At 38.8% G+C, this 16,484-nt stretch overlaps 1 protein-coding gene across 2 annotated transcripts in view; it reads right to left on the bottom strand.

Annotated features, from left to right (window-relative positions):
• The window catches only part of LOC108607001 (zwei Ig domain protein zig-8), a 59,367-nt gene that overhangs the window by 30,470 nt on the left and 12,413 nt on the right, over positions 1 to 16,484 (bottom strand). For both annotated transcript variants that reach the window (XM_017997578.1, XM_017997579.1), the window contains exon 2: positions 9,993 to 10,134. In XM_017997578.1, the coding sequence (XP_017853067.1) occupies positions 9,993 to 10,041 (49 nt within the window). In that variant the 5' untranslated portion in view covers positions 10,042 to 10,134. The remainder of the gene's footprint in view (positions 1 to 9,992; positions 10,135 to 16,484) is intronic.

Genomic DNA, 16,484 nt, shown 5'->3' with positions numbered 1-16,484 from the left:
GGGGTAGTTTTTACTGCACAGCATTAATTTGAATTTTACTGAATTTTTACTGCATTGTGAAATTATAAATGCTTAAATTTTGGCAATAAAATTCTTAAATTGAGCAGCTATAAAAATAAAATAAACATTTTGCTCAGCCAAAGTCTAAGAAGTTTTTGAAACTGACATTTGCAACTTTATTTGCTTGAAATTCAAAACGGTACAAAAGCTGTCAGATTTTAAGTTTTTAATTAAATTCAATAAAATAATAATATAATTCTACTCCCCATAGGGTTAAAAAAAAAAACTAAATAATAAAATAATATATATTACGACTAGCATTTAATTTCAAAAATAACTAAATTAAATTTTGAATTGATTTTTAATAGAACAAAACTGAATGATGGCTAATTTAATTTATTTTAATTTCTCATTTTTTATTTCGGAAAAAGGGAAAGAGCGAGAAGTTTAAATGAATACTTTTTAAAATATAAAAATAATATTTATGTATGGTTTGCTTACTATACTTGCTATTTGTTATTAGATTTTATAAATTTTTATTATATAAAGTGTTTTTCAAATCATTGAAATTATTCTTTAAATTAGTGTAACATCTTCAGCTCTCTCTTTCTCTGTCTCTCTCTCGCTCTCTCAATTTTTGCCTTTGGCTATTGTATTTTAAACTGACTCTCCATACTATCATTAATACTGTAATTTGTTTTCATTTTATTTAAATGTTGTTATTTTATTTTTCAAGCCCTGCACTTGCTGCTGGCGCCCCTTTTGCACGGCTAGCTACGCCCATGCTATGCTACACATACAAAGAAGCGAAAAGAAAGCGGCGACAGAAATAAGAATGAAATATTTGGGTATATTTTATGTGAATAAGGAATATAGCCAAATTTAAGGCGCTGACATGTCACGTTGCGCAGTTCAGCACCTCGAGTGCCGCAGCAAGGACAAAAGGACTCGTTTTATGCTCTCGCACATACAGTGTAAAGAGCGAGAGAGCGAGAGAGAGAGGAAGAGACATGCAGGCATGCCAGGCAATTGACAACTTAACGATGCTTTGGCAGCCATTGAATGGCAATGCTCAAAACATTATCACAAGGCAAAGAATGTAAGAAAGCAGCGGAAGAAGAAGAAAAAGCAGCAGCAGCAGCGATAGAAGTACGAGAAGAAGAAGAAGCGGCAGCAGTATTGGTGGGCAGGAAGGCAGGAAGTCAATTTTAAAGTAGTCATATAAATGAACAAAGTCTCAAGACAAAGCGCAGGCTATAAATGTATGTGTGTGTGTGTGTGTGTGTGTGTGTGACACTCATGATGCTGCAAATATTTGTGTTTAATAAAAAAATTATGAACTTCAATTACAAAGCGGTCGGGGGCAGCAGCAAAGCGATGACAACAAAAAAAGTAAAGCAAGTAAATTTCAAGTATGCGCATCTGTATGTGTGTGTGCATATAAAACGCTGTGCAAATACATGCATGTGTGTGTGTGTGTGTGTGTGTGTTTGCATAGCATAATTCGCGCTGGCAAGTTGTAAAACCAAAAGTGGAGCACTGAGTGCCTGGCCTGGCCTCATGGCAAATGTTGGCCATAAATCAGCTGACGACAGCGCCAGGCACACGCACACATACATAAGCTGTTCGTGTGTGTGTGAGGCGGCGGCTGTGGCGGCTTTAATTGGCTTGTCGTTGGCCTCTAACCTAACAGCCTAACATCAGCATAATCATCGGCATGGTAATTGTCTTTTTTGCTGGCACGCCCCCCGCCCACCAAACATATGTATGCATGCTATATATAGTATATATATATATATATATGTTATAAAAAAACACAGCAACGTTATATGAAAACCGTTTAAATTATGCAACGGCCATGCAATTGGCTCATGGCAGAGATACAAGCTTCAAGATATGATATGCGAGAACAGCTGCTGCCCTTATCTGCGCCCTCTCGCTCGCACACTCTCTCTCTCTCTTTCGTTTGCATGTCAACATTTAAATGCCGTTTAACACTTGGCTGCTCCTGCTGCTTGTTCTGGCCAACTGGCAACCATTACCATGCCACGCTTTGTCTCTGCTGCTGCTTCTGCTATTTGCTTTGGCCAACACCTTTACACACACACACATGGCTGTGACCTCGCTGACCCCTGTGCGCGCAATTTAAATGCTTTATTTATATGGTACACAGACATACGCACAGCACTGTACACACACACACACACACACACACACATGCGATAAAGTAGATGCCAACCTTTTGTGCTCAAGTGCTTAGCTACCCTGCAAATATTTACAAGCGCTACACTTATACACACACACACACACTAGTAGGCATAAGTATTTTGACAAAAATAAAAGTAGCATGAAGCTGCTCTGATTTCATTTTCAAGGCTTTTGTTTGACCTTATAGCTCATAGCTATAGTTTAACATACTTAAATCGATAAGATAGATCAATGTTTGTTTTTTAAAAAAAGTAATTATATTAAATATATTTGAAATCTTCGCAACAGATTTAATTTATTTAAAAACTATTCATCGATATTTGTTTTAATAACTATATTAATTATTACTATGTTATATAACTCTTTTTATTCCAAAAAATATATTTAGCATTAAATATTTATTTTAATAAAGCGAACAAAAATTGCGTTTTTAATTTTGAAATAAATACAAAAGCTTGTTAAAATTTTTCTAATGCTTAAAATTTTTTGAATATTTAATTTAAATCAGTAATAAATTATTAAAAATATATATAATATTTATAAGCATGAAGTATAATAATAAATTAATTTATAGTTAATTTAAAATTCTAATAGTTACTTCTTAATATACTTTCAATTTTAAAATTGTGTCCAAATATTTAATAATACTACGCACTAATACTACTATATTTCATTAAATAAATTAATTTTGCCACAAAAACGAATTACTTAATATAATAGTTCAGCAATAATTCTTTTTAAGTTCTTGCAGCTTTGTTTTTAATTTCTCTGTTCAAATAATTCTGTATTACTAAATAAATTGTTTTTAACAACAAATACATAAAATTATAAGCAGCTATTAGCGTCGACTAATAATTCCATTTTATTTATGTTTTTATTCATATTTAAATAGGTAGCCTAGTCGCTTTAGTTTAAATGTTAGCTGCTAAGTCTAATCTAGCGCATTTGGCCGTGCAGCAGGCGCTGCCTCAATTAATTGAGGCAAAAAGTGCTTGGCATTGTTTGCTTGCCACATTTTGCTAAGCTGCTGCCATCAGCATGAGGCAGGCAGAGGCAGCGACAGAGCGATAGCGTCAAATTCAATGTTTGTTATTTTTCCTATTTTTATGGGCATTGTTGGTTGATGAATTTTTCGGTGCATAGCTTCTAACATTAATTGTTTTTTATTGGCGACTTGCTGACCTAAAAATTGTGAAAGGCTTTTGGCCTGGCGCTTTTTATTTAGCTGGAGATAAGAGCCAATGGAATATGCATTTTTCACATAAATGCTTTTAATAACTATTTGCTATTTGCTATTTGTTATTTGTTATTTGCTGAGGCGATGAGACAAAAAACATTGGCAAATGGCATTCGCAGCAATCGCTTTGCGCGCACACACATTTATCATACGCCAGGTGGGCTCGAGGGCTGGCAGCAGCATTGCTTTGTCACTAAGCCATAGACAGATAGACATGCCGCTCGTCGTTCGTCGTGCGTCGTTCTCGTTGTTGAGCTTTAAAGCAACTCGAATGTAGGCAAATGCTCAATGCGCAACGCTTGACTGGCAGCTGCTTCAAAATGAGCTAATGTAGAGCAAGTGGCCTTGGCCTGCATGAGCGAGACAGCGAGACAGCGAGAGAGAGAGAGAGAGAGCGTGAGAGATCTGCTGCTCATTTTTAGCCAAGCGCTGCATTTAAATTGGCAGTGGGTCTAACGCTTTCAACTTGCCAGCTGGCGTTGGCTTTAATTGAGTTGGCAAAAACTTGCTGACAAACACACACACACACACGCACATACATGTGAGGGATGTGAATTTGTTGAGCTGTTGCGGTTCGTTATGCGTCATAAGTCTCAGCAGTTGCTCGCACTTCAAGTATTGCGCGCCGGAAAGTATGCAAATAAAATTGTCAACGTTGCGTATGCGTGTGTCGCAGTGTGTCTCAGTGTGTCCCAGTGTGTGTATGTGTGTCTCACAACTAACATCGATGAGCAGCTATACACATATCTGATGACTTTCCCAAATATCTATACTCAGTTAGCTGCCAAGTCAGTCAACCGCCAAGTGCGTTCGCTCTCTCACTCGCTCACTCGCTCACTCGCTCTAATGTTAACCTGTGTGTGTGTGCGCTATATTAGGCATTTATGTAAAAGTTAATCGCAAGCTACGCTGATAAATTGCTTCAAGTTGAAAATACATGCCATGTATATAGATAAAAATAAATAAAGACGCTCAAAATGTCAGAGCAGAGCCCAAAAACTTGTCTGTGGCAACTTTTTTAATGCCACACACACATGTGGCGTGTGTGTATGTGTGTGTCTGGCAGCTGCTGGCTGTCTTGGCAAGCATCAGCAACGCCCTGGCAGCTTCATCAAAGCTACCCAAGCCTGTCTGTCTGCTCGTCCGTCCGTCCGTCTGCCTGCCAAGCCAAGTGGCAGCAACAAGATTGTCTGAGACTAACTCAAAGCCCCGCAAGTCAAGCTTAATACATAATTACACACACACACACACACACACAAAGACACAGAGACACAATTTGAGAGCAACAGCACTTTTCTAAATTCTATTACCTAAATATAGTTCAAGTTCATAAACAATTTCTATATATTGCCCACTTGCTACTCGTTTGGCTGACATTACAACTCATTCAACTCACACACACAGAGAGATACACACAGACACATAGATTTTCAATTTTATGCGACTTACATTTTATATAATTCACTGAGTTGGCAATTTTTTGTGTCGGCAAGTTTATTTTTTTTATTTTTTTATATTTTCTTTGCTTTTCGATTTTCGCAGTCAGTTACAGCTGCTTGGCTTAACTTAACTTGGCTCTAATGCCTTCGATGCTCAGAAATTGAGCTCATTTCCATATATGCGTGTAATATATTTTGTTGACCCACAGTGCTGGTCAAAAAGAGCTCCACCCACCCAGCCAGGCAGCCACCCCAACTGGACTAATGGACATGGCAGCCAATCAACCAAGAAGACATTTATCAATAGCCAAAGCCAAAGCCAATGGCCGTCACGCCAAGCCAAGCACTGCCAGCGTTTTTGCTATTTGTGAGCTGTAGTGGGTGGTAGGGTGGTGGGGTGGTGCAGAGATTTTTCTATGCGTTGCTGTCATTTGAATGCCAAATGAGTTTTGTGCCAAGTTCAGCAATTTTACATTTTCAATTGGCCCTTTTTCATAATTTCCGTACAAGTTTTTTATTTCGCTTATTTTCTTTCGCTTGCTGCTGCTGCTGCTGCATTTGCGCTTGGTGCGTGGGGTGTGGTGGGTGGTGGGCGGTGGGTGGTGCTTGCTTGTGGTCGTAGCCATTAGTCAAGGTACGGGCCGCACTGCTTTGGCTTTGGCTGCAACAGGAAATTGCCGAAAGTTCAATGTGTGTGCCACAAGCAGGACATATTTTAGTTCTTGAGCCACCCTACTCTCCCGGCCACCCTAGCCTAATGTGCACTGGGCATTATGCGCGCTGAATATTTTATACTATACGGCACAGCAAGTTTTTATCTTGCATCTGGTGCAAAGTAGCTGATTATGTCCTGATTATCACCAGAATTGGGTTCGTTTGCCTAATGGCCAAAGCAGCTCGCACTCAGCTTTGGCTTAAGCTTAAAGCACTCGATTAAAGCTATAAATTATAGTAATAACTGAGAGTAAATATTATAAATATTGTTGAATATTTATTTTCAAACAAATTGTTAAGCTCTGAATTCAATCAGAGACTTAATGTAGAATTTTGTAAATGGAACAAATATTAATCAGGCAGAAGTCTATGGGAATAGCCAAATTATAGTAAGCAATATAGAATATCGTACATCCTTATAGTTGGGAATATAGTGACTTTGAGTTTCTGCCATAATAAATATAAATTCATTAATTTGATGCAAAAGAAAAAAAATTACACAAGTGCCCAAACAACAAGAAAATTCTTCTAGTGAACTAAATTCGTTTGCTAAATTTGCTAAGAGCTTAAAATTTAAATACGAATTATTTGTTATTAAGCAAAATGTAGACAGTAACTCTTTAGGTCCTTCAATGATTCCCTAGACTTAAGCATTTAAATTCCTTCAAATTTCTTTTATGCATCAGATTGTAAATGAAACAAGATCTGCAAAATAAATATTTAAGTAGAAATGCTTGAAAATATGAATTTGCTCATTGAAAAAAAATAAACTTAATTCTATATATCAAAATATAATTAAGTACAACATGTAACATAATACACAATGAAATAAAAACCAAAAATTTTGCTTTAGCTACAAATAATAATTAAAAAATAAAAGCGTTAATTTGAAAAACAGTAATTAAATAAAAATGTATAAAATGAATGAATGAATAAACATAAATTTTATCAGCGTTAGTTATAGTTTAAAAGCATTAAATTTTAATGAATTAAATATATTAAATAAAAAGCATAAATAATAAACATGTGTGTTTATAATATAATTTATAAATATTTAGTCCAGCCTTAGCTGCTGGCAAACTGTAGCTAAAGCTGAACTCTGAACTCTGAAGTGGACATGGCTAAAGTTGAGTTTGGGCAAATGCCTGTGGGTCATAACTCACACTCGGGGCTCTGTCTCCAGCCGCTGACAGTTACAAGCAATGGCGGCAATTTGCTTTTGCACATGTTTTTAATGTTTTGTCGGCCATGCAGTGACAGCAATAGCAGCAACAGCAGCAACAACTAGTGGGGCAAGTGGGTCAGGGGCTGGGGCAGGGGCAGGGGCAGCAGCAAGTGCTTAGTGGATAATGAACGCCGCTCCACTTCATGCGGCACTTCATGGCTGCCTGACAAACTGACCGAGCAAACGCTTTTAGGCTCGCCGCCTCCACACGCTCTGTTGTGTGGGCGTGGCAGTGTCGGCAAGCTGCTTCTGCTGCTGCTGCTGCTGTCAGTAACAGCTGCTTGTGCTTGGCTGCCACGCCCACAACGCATGCGCAACAAGCTAATCAGTGGCAGTGGCCTAAGGCGCAGTCAGCAAACCCAATTGCCCATCAAATGCAGTCAAACTAACCAAGCCCAAGCCCCAAGCCACCCAACCACCCAACCACCCACCACGAGCAGCAGCTCAAATTTCAATTTAGACGACAAATGTGTTGCAGTTGCAACTTGCATGTTGCAGCTCGTTTATCATACGCTGCATATTGCTGACCCCAGCAGCAGCGGCGAATTTTATGCCCCCAAGCGCCGCTTCGCATATGGAGCGACTGGCCCGTTAAATTTTGTTGCCAATTTAAGTTTTTTTTTTTTTGTTGCTGTTCATTTTATGTTTCTTTTTTTTTTTGTTTGTTGCTGCACCTTCCCCTGCTGTCTGTCTGATTCTCTTTTGCCCGCATGTCATGTCAGTTGTTGTCATTGTTGTCAGTGTCATTCAAGCAGCTGCTGCCTCTGCCCCCCACCCCCAACCCCACTTGCGGTCACTCTGCCCGCCCATTCAACATGCTCATGCTCGTCATAGTCGTCGTCGTCGTCGTCGTCGTTGTTGCTGTTGTCGTTCTGCTTGTCATTAGATTTATGTCATTGTTCAGCCAAGTGCGTCGACTACGACGACGACGACGACGTAGTTGCAACTATTGTAGCATATTTACAGTGGCAGAGCCTGCTGCTTGCAACATGCTCTAAGGCCACGCCCACAAGCTCTCATGCCCCCTCCCCCCCAGCGCTGTGTCGCTTTATGTCGCTTTGTGTTTGGCCTTCACGTGCGCGCATCTAAACTGACATTCCAATTATTCTTATCGCATCAGTTCTCCCCAGAAATCCGTTGCGCTCTCTCTCTCTCTCTCGCTCACTCTCTCCTTTATAAGAAGCGCACTCTTCAGTCAGTCAGTCAGTCAGTCAGTCACCTCTGCTTGTGGCAGCTTGAGCTGCGTTGAGTTCATTTTGCGGCTTCTGTTGGCATCTTTCATATTTTTGCCATTCCTCCGACCACAAACTCATAATGACTCTGGCTCACAACTATTTAACTCCTAAGTTTTCATTCTTTCGCTCGCTCACTCGCTCTAACTCCCTCTCGCTCTGTAACTGGACGGCGTGAAACGATGCGCCTTGAACAGAGCGAGCGTCTCCATGTTGATGATGATGCGTTGATGCGTTGGCTTTGTGATTTATTTATGTGAAATGAAACTCTTAACTCAACTCAACTGACTGAGCGACTGACTGTTGTCTGCAGTGCTCTGTCAGCTAAATAGCTGCACTTGCCACACACACACACACACACGCACACATTTGTGGCAACAAACTGCGCTCGACGCTCTCTGCAAATACATTTCATTTAATTGAGCCTCAGCTCATGTAACGAAAGTCAAATGCAAGCAACTTTGTCATACTTTTAACTTTTTAATTCTAATATTAATTAATTAATGCTAAATAATGAGTCGAGCTCTAAGCAATTAGCTTAATATAACATTCCAAGCATATTTCGTTCTTTTGCTTTTTAAGCAGCTGCAGCAACTTTTAAAAAATTCGTTAGTTAATTTTTAAAAAAAATGTCAAATAAATTTATTTAAAATTTTTTATTTATGACAGACATTTCCCTTCGAAGTTTTTTCTATGCATTTCTTTATTGTTATAAAATTTACTGTTTTGAAAATATTTCAATTGGCTCTCGTTATATCGTTTGACTATATTTGGCCAATTGTTATTCATATAACAAAATAACAATAAATAACTGCAATTTAATTAAAATGTTCAATACGTGCATACAGAGCAAATAAAATGTACTAACCATGCATTAATTGCTTTGAAATAATAATTTCGATATTTAATGGAAATATTGTCTGTTGCGCTCATAAGTATGCAACAGTATTTGTTGCTTGCTGTTGTAATAAATTGAAAGGCGAGTCCTTAAGGTTACTACGCGCCTCAAATGGCAAAATGTCACGAATGCTGATGAGAATATCAAATTTCAAACGCGCGCCCAGTGCTCGTCCTCGTCCTCGTCGATGTCTTAACCACACATAGAGCCAGAGTCTGGCCCTTTGATCTCTCCGCCTTTGGCTTGGCAGGCTGCCAACGACACCGAGAGACGCGAGAAATGCCAGAGACAAAGTCAAAGCAGACTTTAATCGTGTAAGCAATTTTTCGTTGCTTGACAGCTTATTGATTGCCAGCAGTTAAGCTGCACATTAACTTGGCCAAGACGGCGGCAGCGGCAGCGACTGAGAGAGACAAGAACAACAAGTGCAACTGTAATTTGACTTAGAACGTTGCTGGCATAGCGAGTTGGCCAACGAACTACTCAAGATATTCATCAAATCGTGTATATATATATATATTTACAGTTATGCGCTCGAGTGAATTTTAGCTGCGCAGGCATTGTCTGCGTTTTACGCTCAATTTGCAATTTGCAATGCGCTAAAATGTTGCCAATGTCAGCTAAACAGTCGAGACGACTGACAGTAAGTCAGTCAGTCAGTCAGTCAGTCAGTTTGTCAGTTAGTCAAGCGCACCCACCGCAATAATCAAAGCACGCTTACGGCTTGTTATTTTAAATTTCAAGTTTATAAAGTAGATGATATAAAACAATTTCTTGGCACGACCAGAGCCGCCGCCGCCGCCTCAGCTAGAAATGGGTTGCTCTATAGCTAACTGTAAACCATAAAGTCGCTACTCCACCCCCACCCCCACCCAAGCCGCAGCTCTTAGCCAAGCCAACGAAATTGTTTTTACGTGCCGCGCATGCTAAGACTAAGACCCACCAACATCCAAATCCCGCAATGAAGCGTATCTGCAACGTTATTGACTTATACAGCACCCCCCCTCCAATCCGCCACCCACTTTTGGGCTTCACTTACCTGCGAATAGCATTAGCATGCCGAAGAGCATCAGCCAATTTGACGACATTTTTAGTTTGGAGTCGAGTCGAGTCGAGTCGCTGCTGTAGATCGAGGAACTGCTTGTAAGATTCTCAATTCGCTGCTGCTGCTGCGTAGTTCTCTGCAATTGTTATAAATAAATACATAATATTTTAATGCAAATACACACACAAATAATAAGTGTGTGAATCTCTGTCTGTTTGTCTGACAAACAAATTAATTTGAATAAATTTTTAAACGCTTTTGGGCAAACGCATCAATTCGTTGCCCAAATATATATTTTTAATAATTTTGTGTATTTTTTTTTTCTGGTTTAATACACAAAGTGCTGGCGCTAAAAACAAAAGGCAAAGTCGGGCTGGCATGCGAGCAAAGCGTCCCGCAGCAAATTGCAATTAAACAGAGCCCTGACCTCAACAACAAAACTTTATAACCATTTATAAAAAATATTTTATATATACATAAATATGAGGGGCGCAAAGAGAGAGAGAGAGCGAGAGAGAGAGAGAGAGAGTGAGAGAGAAATGCATAAAAGTGTGAGTAAAGCGCAAAAGCAAAACAAACAAACTGGCGAACCGACAAACCGTGGTGAACAAACCGCAAAAAAGCGAAACACACACACATACATACAAATAAAATGCTTGTGTAGGTAAACTAAAAACCAAAGCTCCAACATAAAAATACACTAAGGCAAATTGGTTTGTTAACAGCACAATGCGAGCATTAACAGCAGCTGGGCTGGCTGGCTGGCTGGCTGGTTGGGATATTCAGGACATTGGCACATTCATATCCTGCAGCATATAACAGTTCCGGACTGGTAAGTGAACAAGGATGCGTCGCTTTCCGCCACTGCAACAATGTCAAACAACAACAGCAACAACAACAACAAACAATTACAAGCTCTATAAGCGTTTAAAATATTTTATGCATGCCCATTTAGACTCGCGACTATAATATGCTATAAAAATATGTTTGCTTTTATTGTTAAACAAAAGTTTGCGCAGCGAAAAAAGAAGCAGCAGCAAGTTGTGTTTGCAACAAACTGCATTTTTTTTTGCTTTCATCTTTTCTCATTACACGGCTTGGTTTCATTTAGTTCGCACAGCTGGCAGCGACTCGAGCCAGGGGAAGACCGTAAATTAGCCAAGATAATAAGCTGCAAGCCACTGGGAGCTTAGCATGAGACCGAAAAGCGCAACGTGCCACACACACACACACATTGACACTGCCACTTGCAACAGCAGCAAAATGTAAATTTGCTGCAGCTTCAGCCAAAGGGCAGCAGCAGCAACCGAATCAAATGCTAATAAAACATGCGCTTAGAGCTTCAAGTGCCGTTTGCTCTGTCCCTGTCTCTGTCTCTGTCTCTGTCTCTGTCTAACACATAAAAGCAACTCTTACTTTCGTTTATCGTTAATCGTTCTATCGAAGCGCGCAGTTTTGTTTCGCTGAGTTGCTTTGCTATGCAAATTCAATTTCACTTTTAACCCTTTGCTTTAGTTTTAATTTAATATAATTATGCAAATTACATTTTCATTGCCTAATTAACAAATTTTGTGTGCAATTAGCTGCCCAATAAAATTGCCTTGGGGCTTCGTTTCTTTGTTTTAGGCAACAATTAATTATTTTTATTAAGATATAACAATTGCTTTAGAATTTATTGTCTAATATTTTACATACATTAGCAGCAATGTTTAAAGTTAAGCTGACATTAATTCAGACTCAATGGAATGGTTCAAAACGTTACTAAACTATTAAGTTGTTCCTCAGAGTTGAGAAGAAATTATTCTTAATTAATCGTATAAAATGCTATAGCAAATTTGTTCAACAACAAGCTTTTAGTTTAATAACAATTTCATAAAAATTAAAAACAAATTATTTTAGTTTTCTAAGTAATACTTTAATTAAATATACAATATATTTATAAGGATATAAATTTAGCAGTCAAGTCTTAATGCAAGTTTTTGTTTGCTTTATTGATCTGATAACAATTCTTTTCATATATTAGCTATTCACTCTTAATTTTGTTTTTAAGCTCAAGCTAGCGACAAACAATTTATGTTAAACTAAATGTAAATAAATCAAACGAGTCAATTGTAATTAGAATTTCATTTGATTTCAAGTTCGCTCCTGCATTTTAATCAGTTTAATGCTGGCCAAGTAAATGGATATTAATTTTTGGCATAATGCCAATTAAAATGTATTGCTTTGTATTTATTTTTGAAATTAGTTAATTGCCGCTGTCAGTCGCTGCAGCAGCAGCAGCAGCAGCAGCAGCAGCTCTCAGCCTATAACCGAATTTAGTGCTTTGGGCCAAAGGCAAAGCAAGCAAAAACAAATACAAATACACAAAAAGGCTCAGGCAATGTCGGCTCCATTTAATCAAAGCTAATTGAATGCGTTTAGCAATCGGCGTTAACTTTGCCGCTGGATGGCAGCAAACAAACACGAGAGAGAGAGAAAAAAAGGCTGACAGCAAAGCCGAAACTGACCACAAAACTGTTGGAAATTGGAAATGGAAATTACGCAGAGATCCAGCAGGGGGGGGTGCAGCTTTGTATGCGTGAAGGGTGCGAAGCTAATGCCAATCAAAAAAAGCGAAACCAAAAACAAAAAAAAAAAGTTTTCAAACATTTACCATGCGCTCGGCGTTTGGCTTTAGGTGCGAACATTGAAATTAGATTAAAATGTTGAGGCAAATACAAAATGGCGGCGGCGGCCATCGATTTGGCAGTACGGCGCCAAAAAAGGAGCCACGGCAACAAATCGAATTTCATTAAAACAGTATCAACTACAGTGGGGCCAAAGCGCGAGTTCACACACAAAAATAAACTTTCTATAAAAAAATAAAAATTGAATGAAATGAAAACACGAATTTACAAATATTTATTTGCAGTGTACAAATGTAATGTTTACACAGTTTTTACACACAATACGCAAATATTACACTTGCTTATTTCCATTTCACGGCCAAAGTAAACACAGCCACGCCCACCCAACGCCGCCGCGCCCATCTATCATGCGATTCCCAGGAGAGTGCTCAAAGCAATGAAATTAAGAGCTGAATGGTTAACGAAAAAAAAGCGAAAGTAACAACAACAATAATAATAAAATGTAAAATAAATTACAAATACTACCCACATAAACATTTATACACTTGATAAGCGGCAGAGTGAGTGGGGTGAGAGTGAAGTGGAGTGAAGTGGAGTGAAGTGGAGTGAGCTGAGTGGGGGGGGCGTTGACTTTTGGCACGAACTGTTTGAGCTTGGCATATGCAATGATTGGCATTTATGGCGATGGCTATGGCTATGGCTATGGCTGGGCTATAGGCGCGGTCCGTCCGTCTGTCTGTCTGTCTGTCGCGCATGAATTATGAACGACAGGCAAGTTGACGTTTCACTCGCCATTTTGGCCACTCAAGGCAATTAATTAAACGCCTAATGCCACTAAGCTCGTTAAGCCCGAAATACGCAAAATATTTACAAGTTCATGAACTCAATTTTAAGGCCAAAGGACATGCAACAGGACTTAAAGTACGATCAGAACATTAAAGTTACACTTTTATTAGAATATAACTCAAGTCAAGAACTTGCTAAATCTTCTGCTTGCTGCATTTAAAACCAAATCATTGAATATAGTGTGTGTTTCTTCAATTTAGGCTGGAAGGGTGAGGAAATAAAATGTTCCAAATTAACAAAAATCTGCTACTGCACTAGAAGAAACTATATACCGAATTTGGTATCTCTAGCTCTTACAGTCTCTAAGCTCTAGCTGCTCATACAGACCGATTTCAAATTCAAAAGCTTCCTAATGCTTCTGTATGCTGAATTCAAAACAAAATCATTTGGCTATCTTGACGCCGCTTGTCGCTTTATGGCCGCTGACACGCCTACTGCTGCTTGTTCTTAGCATTTGCGCAACTTCATGATACCCTTTCCAACGTTTTTTATCAAAATATTTCGCAGCGCTGTAGCTCAAGTTATTTTTTATATATTTCCATATCATTTGAATTCATCGAGACTGTTTGGATATTAAAAATGCATTAAATTCGCATTTTGTATAGATTATGGCACGCAAAGGGGAACACACCTACACACGTGCGTGTGTGTGCGTGTGTGTGTGAGCTGAATTTTGTTGCGCACTGTAGTTGCTGCTGGCTGCTTGGTCAAGTGCATAGACAGTCAATGTAAACAATTAGAGAATCAATCAACGCTGAGCTGAGCTGAGCAAGCAGCTCGCTTTCAGTGGCTCGTTCGCTCGCTCGCTCGCTCGCTTTGACTTGTCAGCCAATTGAAGCGCAACGAGGCGTATACGTAACATGGCAGCAACAACAGCATTCAAGTAGAACAAAAACTGTGCAGATAAGCGCACTGAGCTTAATTGAAATCAATACAAAATGCAATCTAATTCGCTTTTGCAGTCAGCCAAAACACACACAGAGACGCACACACACACATACACGCACAGTAAATATGTATAGCATACATTGAGGCGCCAGCAGCTTATGATTTTAAAGGCAAGCGAAGCAGCAATAGCAACAGCACTGCCACTTGAGCAACTTATAAAGTGGGTTACCGACACGAACTGCAGCTCAAGAAAAAATACAGACAGCCAGACGGAGAGACAGACAGACAGACAGGAACAGCAGCAGGAAGCGCACAAGGCATAAGCGTAGCTGCTGCTGCTGCTGCAAAAGAATTGAAAAGCAAATGGCAAATAACGAACTTTTAATACACTTATTGAGTTATGCCAAGTGCTCTGTAGCTGTGGCTAGGCAATCAAATGATTATCGGAAAGGCAAGAGATAGCGATAGCAAAGAGGAAGAAGCACTCATAGGAATTCCGAGGCAAATACCTATGCCCTGGCACTATGGGGTTGTATATAACTTTTTGTATGCAGAAATTGAAGAGAAAACATTTTAAAGATGTTAGAAGTGTAAATATTTGATATAGTTAATTATTCTTATAAAATTACAATCAGCTGTGATGCAGTAGCAGCTTTGTTATTTATCTAATATCTTTATCTAATAACTTAAGTTAGTCAGCATAAGTTGTATTATATATATATATATATAACTTATTTAGTCTATAAGACTTGAAAAGGTTTTCATAATTGAACTTACTTCTTTCTTTGTAGCTCTAAACAGAGTTCGATTTTACTTTTAAAAAACTTGTTATATTTATTATTTTATTTTAATATAAATAAATAATAAGACAAGTGTAAAGCATAAAATTATTAAGCACTAATGACTTTTTGTGTAAATTCAATTGATTTCAAATTTATAGCAATAGCAACTTGACTGTTGACTAAGCTGTTAACTTAACATTGTCTTATGCTGTTAAAGTTTTGCATATGTAACATAATTTTAGTTTGCATATATTTGCTGAAGTGTGTGCGATTTGCTGCAAGTGTGTGTTTGTGTGTGTGTGTGTGTGTGTCTATTTAAGTCTAGTGCTTGTCGTTGAGCTGAATTTGATTGTTTCAGCTGCTTGGGGACGAAATCAACTTTAGCTGAGCTGAGGTAACAACACAAGCAAAGCCCAAATTGCAAGCTGCCAACGTTGTTGCTATTGTTGCTGCTTTCTAACTGCAATTGTTATTGTCGTCCTTGTTGTTTTTGTTGTTGTTGCTGACCGCAAACAAAACGCGCGTTGTCTTTTGTGCGCTCGAGTTGCGGCAAATAAGTTGTGTGAGCAAAAAATATGCAAAAGAAAAGCGTAGCCCATGCCCATGCAGCGAGCTCATTCGCCTGCCTCTGACAGTTTATTATTTGTGGGCACACACACACACACACACATACACGCACATAGCACAGCATTGAGGCATGGGAGCGACAAGCAGCAAATCTGCAATGAGGACGCATTTTATGGCATTCAAATCGTAATGATTTTGCGATTTTCTCATTTTCCTCGTAACAATTTCCCACAAATGTGCGGCGTAGCACCAAATTGCACTCGTTGTCAGCATGAAGAGTCTCACTCGCACACTCGCTCTATCTCTCTCTCTCTCTCTCTCTGTCTCTGTCTCTGTTTACGGCTGCATGGAGTTTCATGTGTGGAATGCTTGACAGCATCGACTGCTCATTTGCTCGTTCAGTTCTGTTCGCTGTGCGCATTTTGGGCAGCTGTTGAGCGATTGACTGATTGACAGTCAATTGATCAAGCAATATGCAATTAAAATATGTTTAAAGTCCAGGCTCAGCTTTAAAGTCTAAAATATAATGCATGGTAAGTTATAAATAAATGATGGCTTAGTAACTTTTTAACTCTTAAGCTGGCACAGTGCAATTTTGTATATTAGCATGGCTAGTTATGTGCTTAGTCGACTGCAGCAGACCCTGTTCAATTGAAATTGAGCTGAAAAGGTTTAAAAGTATTTATTTATTATAAAGCGCTCTCATCGATTTAGCTAACATTATTGCTAAGCTTAGCTATATCCGCAGCTTTTAAAGTCAAAATGGACGCTTTCTT

This window comes from Drosophila busckii, chromosome X, assembly GCF_011750605.1.
Source record: "Drosophila busckii strain San Diego stock center, stock number 13000-0081.31 chromosome X, ASM1175060v1, whole genome shotgun sequence".
Taxonomy (NCBI): domain Eukaryota; kingdom Metazoa; phylum Arthropoda; class Insecta; order Diptera; family Drosophilidae; genus Drosophila; species Drosophila busckii.
This window is presented reverse-complemented; position numbering and strand designations above follow the sequence as displayed.